Source organism: Theropithecus gelada, chromosome X (genome assembly GCF_003255815.1).
Source record: "Theropithecus gelada isolate Dixy chromosome X, Tgel_1.0, whole genome shotgun sequence".
NCBI lineage: Eukaryota > Metazoa > Chordata > Mammalia > Primates > Cercopithecidae > Theropithecus > Theropithecus gelada.
The window spans coordinates 146,049,006-146,065,165 of record NC_037689.1 but is presented as its reverse complement, the minus strand read 5'-3'; the positions used below and the strand labels follow the sequence as shown (position 1 = coordinate 146,065,165).

Below are 16,160 nucleotides of genomic sequence, written 5' to 3'. Positions count from 1 at the left end.
GCTTTAAAGTTCATATGGAACCAAAAAAGAGCCCGCATTGCCAAGACAATCCTAAGTCAAAAGAACAAAGCTAGAGGCATCACGCTACCTGACTTCAAACTATACTACAAGGCTACAGTAACCAAAACAGCATGGTACTGGTACCAAAACAGAGATATAGACCAATGGAACAGAACAGAGTCCTCAGAAATAATACCACACATCTACAGCCATCTGATCTTTGACAAACCTGACAAAAACAAAAAATGGGGAAAGGATTCCCTATTTGATAAATGGTGCTGGGAAAATTGCCTAGCCATAAGTAGAAAGTTGAAACTGGATCCTTTCCTTACTCCTTATACGAGAATTGATTCAAGATGGATTAGAGACTTAAATGTTAGACCTAATACCATAAAAACCCTAGAAGAAAACCTAGGTAATACCATTCAGGACATAGGCATGGGCAAGGACTTCATGTCTAAAACACCAAAAGCAACAGCAGCAAAAGCCAAAATTGACAAATGGGATCTAATTAAACTAAAGAGCTTCTGCACAGCAAAAGAAACTACCACCAGAATGAATGGGCAACCTACAGAATGGGAGAAAATTTTTGCAATCTACTCATCTGACAAAGGGCTAATATCCAGAACCTACAAAGAACTCAAACAAATTCACAAGAAAAAGCAAACAACCCCATCAAAAAGTGGGCAAAGGATATGAACAGACACTTCTCAAAAGAAGACATTCATACAGCCAACAGACACATGAAAAAATGCTCATCATCACTGGCCATGAGAGAAATGCAAATCAAAACCACAATGAGATACCATCTCACATCAGTTAGAATCGCAATCATTAAAAAGTCAGGAAACAACAGGTGCTGGAGAGGATGTGGAGAAATAGGAACACTTTTACACTGTTGTTGGGATTGTAAACTAGTTCAACCATTATGGAAAACAGTATGGCGATTCCTCAAAGATCTAGAACTAGAAGTATCATATGACGCAGCCATCCCATTACTGGGTATATACCCAAAGGATTATAAATCATGCTGCTATAAAGACACATGCACATGTATGTTTATTGCGGCACTATTCACAATAGCAAAGACTTGGAATCAACCCAAATGTCCATCAGTGACAGACTGGATTAAGAAAATGTGGCACATATACACCATGGAATACTATGCAGCCATAAAAAAGGATGAGTTTGTGTCCTTTGTAGGGACATGGATGCAGCTGGAAACCATCATTCTCAGCAAACTATCCCAAGAACAGAAAACTGAACACCCCATGTTCTTACTCATAGGTGGGAACTGAACAATGAGATCACTTGGACTCGGGAAGGGGAACATCACACACCGGGGCCTATCTGGGGGAGGGGGGAGGGGGGAGGGATTGCATTGGGAGTTATACCTGATGTAAATGACGAGTTGATGGGTGCTGACAAGTTGATGGGTGCAGCACGCCAACATGGCACAAGTATACATATGTAACAAACCTGCACGTTATCCATATGTACCCTAGAACTTAAAGTATAATTAAAAAAAAAAAAAGATTAAGGGTAAAGTAGGTAAAAGACTAGGCCTAATATTTGATTCATCAAAAGTTCTCAATAAATAAATGTGATTGCAGATATTATTTTTGTTGATGCTATTATTTTTTATATTGTTACTTTTATAATGAGGATGCAATTTATGCCAAGGTATCATTCTTGGGGCCTCTAAAGTTTGAGTGCAGCCTCCTCTCTCAAAGGAGGAGCATAGTAGAGGGCCATTGGGTGTTAGACTCCAAACATGCAACTGCATTCATTTGTTACCATGGCCTAAACACAAGGAGAACCCAGTCCTGAGGTCTGCCATAGGAGAGAGGCACAGCAATCTTCCTAGCAAAACCATCCTCCTCAAACGATACAACAGATCATACTTATGTGTACAAAATCCCATGGCAATCATGAGCCTTGGAGCTATTTTCATTTGCCTTTTTCCATGTTTCAGGTTAATCGACAGTCTTTTGTTTGCTAGGAATGATATGGGAAGAAGTGGCCAACCTTGGTAGTGACTTGCTTCACCTCCTCAGGCATATGCTTGGCAATGAGCATGGCTGTATGATTGACATGGGTAACATTGTTCCCGTTTCCTCCCCATGTCCAATGCCCCCATCACCATCACCAAAAAAAAAAAAAAAAAAAAAAAAAAAAGGTTTTCACACCTGAATACAATTTTGGTTACAGAACAATAAAGGACAGGTGACAGGCCCAGCTGGAAGGCCTCTTTTTCATTTTCCTGTGGCCACAAATCAGACATCTTGGGCTCACAGCAGGACAGGCTCCACTGGCAGTAATTGGCACCATCTGTAGCTGTCAGAACACTGGCTGGCATTCCAGCATTTCATCTTTCCAGTCAAGGCATTCATCACTAGTCCAAAACTCAGCCAGCTGACACTGGAAGATTAACTTGCATTGATTTGCTTGGCTAAACTCGCCTGAGCTTCAGTTGGTACCGAACGTTCCTGTTTAATAGCCAGCCTCATCACAAGATGTTTACAAGGTGATTGTCTACTGAAGTTATTTTTTATAATTCTCACTCCTCATCTTCTGCCTAATGTGCCCTCAATAATTAAACTTTGGGAAATGGTGAGTTAAAATGGAGAAAAGTGAGTGCTTCACATGATCCCTGCCAAATGCCAGGCCCATGAGCTGTATAATTAGAAAGTTTGTCTCCTTATCTCTCAGTCGCACTAAATTTCTCCCTTGTCAAAGTGTTTGTATGTGGTAGAAGAGGTATTTTGATCTTCATTTTTGCCAGAGGACGTTAGGGAATCAATCATCTCAGAGGTAACTCCCAGGCCATGAGGTTGGCTAGCCTGCTGCCTTTCTACTCTCCAGCCCATGAACATTTACATTGGCTTTCTGCCCTGGGCTAGGCCCAGCATTCAGCATGGGGGCTACAGAGAGACATGAGCCACAGGCCTTCACAAGCCACACTTCTCATTGGGTGCTGGAGTAGAAAACCACGGTAATTAAGGATTGTGATACACTGTGCTATATGACAAGGTAGAGGATTGACCGCAGCCCTATATTCATGAAGCATGAGAAAAACGAGAACTTATCTCAGACTGGACACTAGACCAAGGAGGGCTTCCTGGAGAAGGTGATACTTGAGTGGTGAAGACTTGAGAAGGCGCTAGCAAGATGGTAAAGGGAGAGAAAGGAAGAGAACATTGCCCCAAGGGATGGAGTATACAAAGGTAGTGAGGCATGCCACAAGTTGGGGCAGTTGAGATGCTGCAGTGGTAGTTCATTGTAATGGCACTGCAGGATGCCTCAGAATTGAGGGAGTAGGAATTTTAGGCATTTATGCTAAACTAAGGAGTTTGAATTTCATCATGTTAGTGTTGGACAATCATTGTTGGAATTTTCAGCAAAGTGTTGACATGTTCAGATATGAAATAGTATGGAGGACCACCTAGGGAGAAGGGACTGGAAACAGAAAAACAAGTTAGAAAGAAGTCATTGCCATGTTCCAAGCAGTAATGATGCAGGCACAAGCCAGCTTGACAGCCTAAAGTGATTGATGAAAGAGGACATCTCACATGAAGGTGAGAAGAGGTAGGAAATCTACAAGGTCTCGCTGGTTGAGTTCTTGGGAGCCTGAGTGGAGGGAAGGGCCATTCTTTAAGAAGGGGAATAAGGCCAAAAAACAAACAAACAAACAAAAAGAGCCAGTGCAACCCCAAATATCAGAAGGCGTGGATACGTGTCACTTAGTCTGTCTTCTCAGCAACTCTACCCACCATGCTCAATGGGAAATCCGTACTCTGACAATCAACACAGTGTTACTTGCTGAACAAAATCTTGTAGGTTTTTGTTGTTGTTGTTGTTGTTGTTCCTAAACCAGAACTCACACAATTTCCCTCATTTAAAGCCCTCTTTCCTCTGCCCTTCTGACCAGTCCTTCCACATCAAGATCAGCACCTAGTATACTATAAGACCTTAACAGATACTTGTTGTTATGAGTTGAACTGCATTCCCGCCCCTCAAAAGATGTGTTGAAATCCTAACCTCTGGTACCTGTATATATGACCTTATTTTTGAATGGGGCCACTGCAGATTAATTTGTGAGGTTAAGATGAGCTGTTACTGGAGTAGGGTGTGCTCTTAATCCAACATGACTGATGTCCTTATGAGAAGAGGGAAATTTGGGCATTGACACACACATGCAGAGAAGAATATCATGTGACAATGGTGACAGACATTGAAGTGCTACGGCAACACCCAGGGCTACCAAAATCTGGAAAAGATAAGGAAGTATCTTCCCCTAGGGGCTTCAAATGGACCATGGCCCTGCCATCACTGCAGTCTTCTAGTCTCCAGAACTATGAGACAATAAATGTTTGTTATTTAAGCTACCTGGTTTCTGGTACTATGTTACAGCAGCCCTAGCAACCTGATACACTTATTAATTGAAATAGTCAAATAAAATCATGCCTCCTCCATGAAGCTTACTCTGTCTCTTCAAGCCTGAGATTCTGAGATTATTCATCCTTAAAGGTCAGAAAATAATCATTACCCCATAATCCTTCACTGCCCTCCACTGTTGGTCCTAGGCAGATGATGCCATCCTGACGAGGGGCTGACACAGACAACCTGTCTGATAGGATAATAGTGATAACCACTCCTATTTATCCAGTGTTCTATCTGCTAAACACTAGATAAATATTATTTCATGTTATCCTCACAATGATTTTCAATGCGTTTGTTTCATTTGTGACTCACAATGACACCATGAGGCAGAAACTATTATTATCCCCATTTCACACGTGAGGACCAGAGAAGGACTTTCCCCAGTGTTCCAAAGCAAATAAATGGTAGAGCCAGTGTTGTCCCACTCCAAATCATGTGCTCTTCACTGCCAGGTTCAAGTTTTCATTTATCCACACTTATTTTTTGTCAGGCTTGCCCAATTTTGTTCAGTGTTATGCTTCTTCCTGTGCATACATTTTCTTTTGCATTTTGGAATATCTCGCTTTGATTGTAAAATATATACCCAAAAGAAAGTTGCCCCCTACCAAGTGGATTCTTTACATATAGACTTTAAGCCTATAATGTCAAGAGGCAGTTAGACAGACATGTTATAAATCCTGGTGGCTTTGAATCAACTAAACTACCTGAGGCAAGGAAAATATCCCAGGGTGCAAATGGAGGTAATATCTATATCTCATATCTCTATGGAGGACAAATATCTCTATGAGCCCTCCATAGAAATATGAGATATGGATATAGGTATCCATTTTATCCTTCTGAGTATATTTGAAAACATTTAGAAAAGAATGATTCTAGATCCATTTCAAAAATGCAACTCCCAGGACTTGCCTTGGAAAGCAAAGCAAGTGATAAATTGCAAGTCTCACTTAAATTGCCACCCTCTTACTTGACAATGTAAATAAAATGTTCTTCTGTGAATGAAGATGTAGGAGTCAGAATAGCATGACAAATATCTGTTTATATAGTTATTATCAAAATATCACTAACAAATATGCTTCCACCATCTTTTTGGGAGTAACTGATGGCAACATTAGTGTTTAATTTTGTACATGAGATAAAAAGCACTGAGGAATAGCACATGTGTTGCTCTTTCTATCACTATTATCATTGTTACTCATAATAAACATTTATGGAGCACCGACTATAGCTACTCATAAGCCCAAAGGGGAAAAATGAAGATAGAATTGACAAGTGTTATAGGCAAAAGATTAAAGATATATCTATATATGAATATGGATATGTGATCGATTGAAGGAAGAAAGGAAGAAAGGGGGAGGATGGGAATGATAAAAGAAGAAAGGAAGAAAGGAAGGGAAGGAAGGAGAGAGGGAGGAAGACAATGTATATTGGTGCATGGTTTCTTTAAACATTCCCAGAAAACTAGACCTACATTTCTATAAGCTGTCCAGCCACAACTTCCCCTCACCAAAATTAAATAAATAAATTTCCTTCAAAGCAGAACTCAGCAACCACTTCAGCAAGGTGAATTACTGTAGTTGGAGTATATTATGCTCATAGATCTCACTGAGGAACCAAGGCAAAAGTAGGGTAGGAAAAAAAGTGAGAGTTGAAAAAAAATTAGAGAAAGGCACAAGAGAATACAGAAGGAAATAGAGAGTAGAGTTGGGGGAATGGAAGAGGCTGGGAGTGCAAATGGCGGCAATGGTCTAACTGATGGGCAAAGTAAGTGGTTATCTTTAGCATTCTACATACCCATTGCCAAGCATCCCTCATTATAGGTCTGTATTTCTTAACATTCAGTGAGCACCTACTACATGCCAGGAGCTCTGCTGGGCCCTTCCATATGGTAAGTTTTGTTGTCATTGTTGCTGGTTAGAAAGCAACAAATCTAGCTGATAATAAAGAAGCTAATTCTGACTTCAAACTCAACCCCATGTTGTTGGCCCGCACCATCCATTCTGGAGCATGTGAGCACTTAAATAGCAGACAGATAGGCTGTTTTGTTATTGTTGTTTGTTTTGATCTCCACGACCACTTAGTAAGGTAGAGATAATTATCCCTATTTGGCAGATGAGAAAACGGACATTATCCTACACTGAAGTCTCAGAATGACATTCAGTTCACTTCTGCTCACTTTCTGACATGAGAATATCAGATCCAATCCATGATGCTCTGGTTGTCCTTAGTTCCAAAAGGGACAGTCAGTGAAGCATTCTGACTACCCTGAGGCCTTTAACTGGTGTTTGTCTCAGTTTCCTTACTTAGTGGGAAGGAAATCCATACAATTTTACCTCTAAGGAACGGTATTTAAATCAGTGCTTTGGATATCCTTAAGTCAAAGGAAATACCTCACTGTGATCAAGGACTCATTTGTAAAGAGGGAGAAAAGCTACTTGTTAAGCCATTGACTGATTGTTGACCTTCAACAGCCAACTTATATTGCCTACCTTCATCCTGAAGAAGGACTGAAATGCTTGGTGCCTCCTTTTGAACTTCATGGATCAAGAAAGAGGGGTGAAGCATGTCTTTCATCTGGGATAGATAGATGGGCCACTGCAACCTTCCTCTGGGTTGCCACAACCAAAACTCACCTTAATATCCCAGACTGCCTAGCTTTACTGGCCCCAAAACTGTTGTGGAATCACCATGTGCTTTATTGTAGGTCACAATACATAAGCTAATTATGACATCATCTCAATTTAAACTCTGTTTTGTTAGCTTCCTCCATCTATTCTTAGACACCAGAGTACTCAAACTATCAAACAGTGTACATGGTAAATTGTGGGACACTGTAAACCATTACCTTATGAGAATAATTCAAAATACAGTTGGTTTTTATTTATCCATTCACTCAACTTAGCCTAACTAACTATGCTTCTACTGTGTGTATAGAGCGCTGCTCAGTGCCAGGGATACAGAGATGAATAAAACAGGTTTCCCTTTTCTCAAGGGGCTCAGAGACTGACTTCACATGTGTACTATCATAAAATAAAAAAAATATAAATATGCAAGCACACATAGAAGGAGAGAGGTTTTAGGTTTTCTTAATAACCGCTTTTATGTTTGATGACTAATAGTAATACTTTCTATTTATGAAATTGTACTTTTGAAAGCAGTTATATACCTTTGATTCATGTGAACCTCACAGTGACCCAGTTAGATAGGCAGGGACGATATCATTTCTAGCTTGAAGATAAAGAACCTGCAGCTGTGAGGTTAAGTGTCTTGCCCGAGGTTGTACAAATTATAAATACAAGTGCTGGGCCCCAAATCCTAGGCTTCTAGTCCTAGGTCCATTGCCCTTCCCAGTTCACATCATTGCCTCGCTCAATTATTTACAAGTATTTCTAAAAAGGAAATGATGACCCTATGCCCATTTTGTGGGGTCAGAGGAGACCTGGGAATGCAGTAGTGGATGATTATCCATGATTATGTTTTCTTCAAAAGCATCTGAGAACAGAGGGACATGATCTCTCTCTAAATGAATTCACTTTTTCTTTTGCATGTCTGTCTTATTTAATTTATTCTTACATAGATATTCACTGAAATAATATCCCTTTAAATTGCTGGGAACCTTAACCTTTCTTCACTGATGTTACAAAAGGTAAGTTTTGTCCTTTACATGAGATAAGGTGTTACTGAAAAATACATTCTACTCATAATATGTTAAAAAAAAAAAAAAAAAAAACCCCAACAACAACTAAGGGGAAGTATCATGTAAAGGAAACTTTTAGTCAAAGGAAATAATGTATGATCAAATTCTGGGCCTTGGGAAGTATCTAGAGTGATTTTTCTGCCTTTTCCCTTCTTCTTTTCCTCACCACTGCCAATATCATCATCACTGCAACTTTGGGCGGGTAACTAACTGTGGACAATTATAGCCAGTGGTGTCTGAAACAGCAGGTGAATGAGGAAGATCAAGGTTGCCTCTGTTCCTATTGCCCTTCCTTTACTCACATCCAGGCACATTGTCTCCTTCCTGTTCTCTGAACGCACGAGGCAATGCCCCTTCTTATGACCCTTTGAATGACTGCCCCTGCTACCTGGTATGTTTGTAGCTCAGATGGCACCTGTTCAGTGATACCCTACAAAATTGCACCCCAATTCTGCAATCCAGGTCCTCTTTGATCTGCTCTATTTTTTAAAATGTAGGTAACACTACAAGACATAAAATTAAACGTCAACCATTTTTAAGTGTGTAATTTAGTGGCATTAAGTACACTAACAATGTTAAGTGAACATCGCCACTGTCTGATTCTCAAACATTTTCATCACCCAAAAAGGGAAGCCTCTACATATTAAGCAGTTACTCAGTGTTCCCCATCCCCTAACCCTCTGCTAACTGATAATCTGCTTTCTGTCTCTAGGGACTTGCCTATTTCTGAATGTTTTGTATTAATAAAATAATATATGTGACGTTTTGTTTTGAACCTCTTTCAGTTAGCCTAATGTTGTTATGGTTCATCTATGTTGTGGTATGTATTCGTACTTCATTCATTTGCATAGCTGAATAATATTCCACTGTATGGATAGACCATATTTTGTGTATTCATTTATCCATTGATGGAGATTTGAGACGTTTCCACTTTAGGGCTATTATGAATAATGCTATTATGAACATCTGCGTGCCATTTTTCTGTGTGGACATATGTTTTCAGTTCTCTTAAATGTATACCTAGGAGTGTAACTGTTGGGTCATATGATATCTTTATGTTTAACTTTTTGCAGAATTGTCAGACTGTTTTCCTTTTTTTCCTCTAGCACTTAGCATGCTTGAACATACTATACTTTCTTTATTGTGCTTATCATTTATTATCTGTCTCCTCCCCCCAAAATATAACCTCCACATGGGCAAGAATTCAGCATGCTGTGTTCCTTGATGGATCCCCGGTGTCTACAATAGTGTGTGGCACATAAGGGTGTCCAAGAACTATTTGTGAGAGAAAGAAGGAAGAGAGAGGCCACAAGAGGCATCTGTGGTGAGTGGGGAGAGCAAGTAGTAAGTCAGTATTCCTATGTAAGAGTATATATAGATAAGGTATCTGAGAGAGGGGCTCCCTGCATTTAGAAATCCCCCCTGATATGCAGTCTCAACACCTTGAGGTGTAATTCCTTGAGTAATTAAAACAAGACACTGTAGCAGAGCCATCCATAGTAAACTCAGAGAGAAAATGGCCTGCTACCCTGTATGCCGTGGGAAAATACATGTAGGACCAATAGTGACAAATCTAGCAACACTCCCCCAACCAAAGTAGTTCATATCACCTGAAATAAGAAGTTAAGGAAATAAGGAAGCTCATCTTACACTGGCATAGATTCTTCTATGAGAAGACATTTGTTTAAAATCAAGTTGTAGGGTCCAACGTTCTCTCTTTTGATGCTTCCATGGGGGTACTAGGAGTAGTATAGAAATGTGTTAAGTATAGCACTGTTTCCAACATCTAAAAAACTGGAAACAACTTCAGTGTCCTCAAACAAGGGGATGGCACAATAAACAGTGCATTATTATATTTAATAGCATAGAATTTGGGACAGCTGGTCAAAGGATTGAGTTAAAGCCAGTAGATTACTATGACATATAGTTAGGTGAAAACAGCAACACTTACTACATATGTACACACAGACACACAAAGACACACACACACATATATGTATATATAACCATTTATGTAAAATGTACCTATGCAAAATAATATATATGGTGTGGTTGTGAATACACATACATACACACACACACACACACACACACAGAGAGACAGAGACAGAGACAGAGAAATGATGCTTTGAAGGCACCAAATTCATAGCAGTTTTTACCTACAAAAGCAGGAGAAGGGACAAGAATTTCAGACAGAAGCAAAAGGGCACTTGAGGCTTGTCTGTAGTGCTTGTGTTTAATCATGTATTCCTGTATTCCTTGAGTAATTAAAACATTTTAAATGTATGGGATCATCATTTCCTGTGGGAAACCAGAGAAGATGAGTGTATTAAAACTTTGGGACCCCTAGAAAATTAGACTGCAAAGTAAGTGTATCTGAACTTGACTTGATTCTTAAGAAGTTGATTAAACAAATTCATAGCTATGCTGCTGACCAGTGAATTCATCCATTTGGATTCAAGTCTATAAGTAGAATGCATTTGACCACAATTAAAACCTCATGGTTTCTCTTTGGACATATGTGTTCACATGGCCCCTGTCATCCTCATATTGGGATATGTGCAAGAGACTTCTCTGTGGTCTGCTCCCCATCATTAGAAGAGGTCAAGTCTGGCAGCGACAGGAGAGAGCTATGCTTGGGATCATCCAGGGCATGCACACATGTGTGTGTGTGTGCATGTTTGTGTGTGCCAGCGAGCACACACTAGTGGGAGTGGAATGGAGTACATACATGTGCTGATCTGGGGCTTTCTTGATGGATTACTTGCTGAACTTCTTCCCCTTTGCTTGTACACCTAACCGGAAACTAAATCTACTGACATTAAAGGTGCTAGAAGAACATGCTTACTAATTGCTTGATAAGGAACATGCCTACATTTTTATAAATTGCTCGATAAGAAACTCAGATCACTTGCTGCTCTGCAAACATACTGTGTCCTTTCCCTTGTTAGCACTTCTATCGACGTCATTTTCCCAGCCAGACTACCCTTCACCCTGGTGTTCAAGGTCTGCTGTTCAAGGTCCTGGGATGCTTCCTTGAACCCCACCTCTGCAGTGACAGCATTCCGGGTTTTTCCTGGCAGACACCGTCAACTCATTTATGCACTTTCACTCTCCTCTTCCCTTTATTTTTGTTTCTCTGATTTCTGTCTTCAGCCTCATTTCCCACATCATCCAGACTTTAAACTACTTGATGGGAGGGACTGTGACCTACTTGGATCAGATCCTTGTACACAGTAGGTATATAGCAAATGTTTGTTCTCATATTTAGTCATTCTTTCAACAAATATGCAGTAAGCACTTACTCTGTCCAGCACTGTGATGGTTAACTTGATGTGTCAATCTGGCTAGGGATACAGAAGTGAATGAGACAAAGGAAGCTCCCGACATTCTGGAGATGACATCTTAGGAGGAAGGAGACTATCAACAGGCCATTGGCATAAAATTTTGGTTCTCAGTAGATTTTTTGTGTTGTAGCCATGGTATATACTTGTTCATTTTGAAGACACTGCATGACTTCCACAAAACACAGTACTGCACAGAGTAGGTACTCCAGGGGTACTGAATCTGACTGAAATAAACTAGCATTATTATTATCATACTCAACTATGCCAAAGCAGTAAGTATAAACATGATGAACATACTGCAGTTCAGCCTTGAGTTTCAGAGTTTTCTATCTTAAAAAATAAGCATCATAAACTAAATCCACAACATAGGAATGCAAATATTAGTCTGAGATGGAAAACAAAGTCTAAAGGAGCACATTTTAATTAATTAGGGGGTAATCAATTATACATAAAAACACATACCCTAAATCTTACTTTAAAGAAATGGTTGGTATATTTTACATTCCTAGTACCACAAGCAATTTATCAAAAGTTTACATATTTCTTCAATCAAGATACAACATGTCAACAACTGCAGTTAAATGCATCATAGAAATGGAATGCTCTTGCAAAAGGTTTCATTAAGTTTAACATGATTTACAGAACTTAAGATACATTGCTGGGAGATTTTTGTAACGCTGCAGGAAGTACTCCAGGGATATCTTGACCCACTTGAAATTGTTTTAGCTGCACTGTTACCTGGGTCACAACTGATGGCAGCACTTATCAGTTACATTGCAGTCATTTAAAACATGCTTCCATGCATCTGGTCATCGAAATATTCACTCTTTGCATTTTCATACCCTGAAAGAACCATTATAATGGAACTTCTTAAACAGACTAAAATTAAGTGATTTACCTCAGTAGGGCCCCTACAAGACATGCTACTAGGAAATATGCCCCTTAAGACTGCAAATGTCCCCTTCGTGCATTTCTGAGGCGGCCAATTTTTCAATCCTCTTTCTGCTTTCTTCCCAGTCTCTTTTATTTGAGAACTGACTACCTCACATTGATTTTTGGACTCAAGAGTCAATAACTAGGCAGCCTTTTCAAGTTTATTCCTGCCAACGGATAGAAGACATAGAGATGCCTATAATTAGGGTGACTGCAAGCAGTTTTGGAACATAATTTATTTTCAGAAATTTTGTATGTTTGGTGAAATAGAAAGTACTGGAAATCCTATACTGACGGCATTTTCTGGAAAATCTATTGCTAATTATTTAATCAGGGCACATTATGCATTCTTCACCGCAAGACCAACCTCCCCCACCACTGAAGGTGCTAGCCCTGAGACACGAGTTTTATAAAATTCCGTTATCGAAGTTTACCATATCATATCAAGAGAAATGATGAAATTTGATGCATTTCTATAACCACCAAAGTGCCATGCAAGGGTGCCTCATTCGTGCTGCTCAAAACCCTCCAATGACTCTCCATCTCACTTAGAGTAAAATTCAGGGCCCTTATAAATGGTCTGCAAAATGCTGCTCCAAGACCTGTTCTCTACCTACGCAAAACAGAAACAACCTTTCCCTCCCTGTCTCATCTGCTGCCATTCTACACTTTGAGTACTCCGCTTCAGCCTCTATGGCCTCTTTATACTTTTCAGACATCCTTTGCACTTGCTGTTTCCCTTGCTTGGAAGGCTCTTCCCACACATAGTCCATGGCTTGCTTCCTCACCTCCTTCAAGTCTTTGTTCAAATGTCACATCAGTTAGGCCTCTCCTAACCACTCTTAGAAATTGAGCCCCTGAGCCATTTTCTAACATCCTCTCTGGTTTCATGATTTTAATAGCACTTGTCATCATCCTACATATTTTATATTTTACATACTTATTTTCATTATTCTCTGATACCCATCCGCCACCACTCCAAGGATGCAAGTTAGAAGATGGCAGAGTCCTGACTTGTTTTATTCATTATTATGTCCCTACAACCTAGAAAAGTGACCAGCACATAGTAGGTACACAATAAATGTTGCTGAATGCATGCATGGATGAATGAGTGTAAATGTACAACAGCCCCTCTCTTCAAATGAAACATTTCATTATATATTGTATTTCTGACATTTCATTGTATATTGAATTCATTGCATATTGAGTTTTATACTCATTAAAAACTATACATAATAGCCTGTTTTTTATTTATTTTTGATTGAGGGAGGGGTTGCCAATCTTTCAGGGAAGGATTCCAAACCAAAGAGGCTATCTAGACAAAGAAACATATACTATGTCATCTTTTAAGATTTGTGTTGTTCTTGTCCCTAGGAAAAGTGACCTTCTTCACTGTCTTGAGGGGAGTGAATACAGATTTTTTTATATATGAAATTCTACTTTATAACTTTTGAAATGCAGTATAATGTTATTCTTTGAAAATCAGGGTTTTTCAGGAACTTAATCTTTAAATACAACACCTTGGGTTTGGCATACAGCAACATTCCCAAGGCACAAGAATTCTTAGTATTGAGGATAAACACAGACTCTATACTTCCAAATCCTATGTTTATCTCTTACATTGGCAAATTGAACAAACAGAATTAAATCCTGCCAAAATAACCTAAGACCACCCTTCCATGTGAAGATGGAGGCAGATGTGACTGCATGCTTTAAACCATTACTTGTATTCATGTCTGTTTATTGTGTGTGGATCACACCAGAGAGATGCTTCCCACCAATGCCCACAGACTACAGCACAGTATCGAGCTGAGCAACTACCACCACCACTATGAAAATCCAAAGGAGGAGATGAAGTAGGGAGTGAGTGAGGGAAGAAAGGCAGATACAAAACCATATGGCAGAGGGCTCTTAAACCACACAAAATATTCAGAAGAAAATATGGAACATATTTCTCTATCACAAGGCATGTGTTGAATGACACAGGACGGGCCTAGCACATAGTACTTTTTAAGCAGTACTAGTGCCTCAATACAATTGATGAAGTGCTTCCATTTAAAGTTATTAATTAGGACAATGACTTGAACTCAATAAAAGAAATATATTGGATAAAAAGAAAAGCGAGCCATATTGCCTTCATTAGCATAAAATCTTCCAGGTTCCCCAATATGCTTTCCAAGGGGATTGAGGAGATGCCTCAATTTTAACCAAATTTTTATAGTTTTAGAGCAGGCATGGTTATGCATGAATTTCAGAATACATTTACTTGAAAATTCATTATATGAAACATTTATCCCATGAATAAATTAGAGACTCTGAAATACAGTGCAATAAAACTTTTGCTGCTAGAAGAATTTTTATAGGTGAAATAATGTGAAAATTAGTAACATCAAATACGATTCCTCTTAACCTAGACTAGTCCCACACACAATTATTTTGACATGGTCTGTCATACATAATAATGTAGATTTTCTAATAATGCTACAGAAAAGACTTGTAACAATTCTTATCAGAATTTAGAAATACATGATGAATCATTGGGTAAGAAAAATGGCAGTTTATCCATTTTACAAAATGATTTTTTTTCCAGAGCTGAATTGGATTCAAGCCTTTGTTCTCTGTTAGAAAAATGTTTAACTGTCGTATATTCAAGCAAAGGAAAAACTATTCCACATTGAGAAAATTTCTTCATTCTTTATTTACTGAGTTGCTCTTGACTCTATACTTGGCAAATTAAGCATTTTAATGATAATATTTGACTATGGTTGGCACATTTAAACACATGGTAATGCAAGTAATTTAATCAGGTGTAATTTATTACAGAGAAAGGTTTCTAAGTAACTCAACAACATATGAAAATGGTGACCAGTAAGAGTATTAAAATGAGCTTAGTCCAGTCGCTATTTTTAAGACAGATAATTCTTACATTTCATCCAGTCAACTGACCTTGGCCCAACCTATGAAACTGGTAATATTTCACAGATTCAAAAAAATGTGAAATTTGCCTCCAAGGGCTATGACATATACATAGGGCAAATAAACCATGGTTTAAACTGAATTTAACAGAAAAAGAAACATAAACCCATTGTGCAAATTATCTACATGTGGTTAATGCTCTACTCTAACAAATTTTCCAAAAATCAACATATATTTTATTTCTCAATGTGTTTTATATTACAGACTTTTTGTTTCAGGTGACAAAAAAGTAAAATTTTGGAAATAGATAATGATGATGGTTATACAATATTGCAAATACACTTAATGCCACTGAATTGTACACTAAAAATGGTTAAAATGGTAAACTTGATGTTATATATGTTTTCCCACAAGAATAAATATGTAATGCTATGTTATTTATAAAATCATAAGAATTTAAATGTTTCCGTTTGTCTAAGCAGAAAGATGGAGCAGAAGCCTAGAAAAATTGTAAGTATTGCTCTCAAATCTATATTGCCTATATGATGGATGGAAAGTGCTATCTAGGGAGGCAGAGAGGATGGGTGCAGAGAATCATCCATTTTGAAAGAGATCTATTTTATCACTGCATATGTTTTAAGAGCCTTATTTGTCTTCAGTTCTGTTGTGCCATTTTTTAATCCAAGTCAGTGATGCAATGAGAATAACTTGATCAATTTCATCACTAGTTGAATGCGTAATTTCTAATTGGAATCTTCCTCTTAGAAATTGTGTCTGGCCTTGGGCAATTTACTTTATTTAACAGGGACTCCATTTCCGAATCT

The 16,160-nt window shown here is 38.7% G+C and overlaps 1 protein-coding gene across 6 annotated transcripts in view; it reads right to left on the bottom strand.

Moving 5' to 3' along the window:
* The window catches only part of AFF2 (AF4/FMR2 family member 2), a 503,764-nt gene that overhangs the window by 283,239 nt on the left and 204,365 nt on the right, over positions 1-16,160 (bottom strand). Inside the window, exon 1 of one of the 6 annotated variants that reach the window (XM_025372184.1) lies at positions 6,933-7,073. The exons of the other annotated variants lie outside the window; for them this stretch is intronic. Within the exon in view, the coding sequence (XP_025227969.1) occupies positions 6,933-6,983 (51 nt within the window). The 5' untranslated portion in view covers positions 6,984-7,073. Of the gene's footprint in view, positions 1-6,932; positions 7,074-16,160 lie in introns of those variants that run through there. 6 annotated transcript variants of the gene reach the window in all.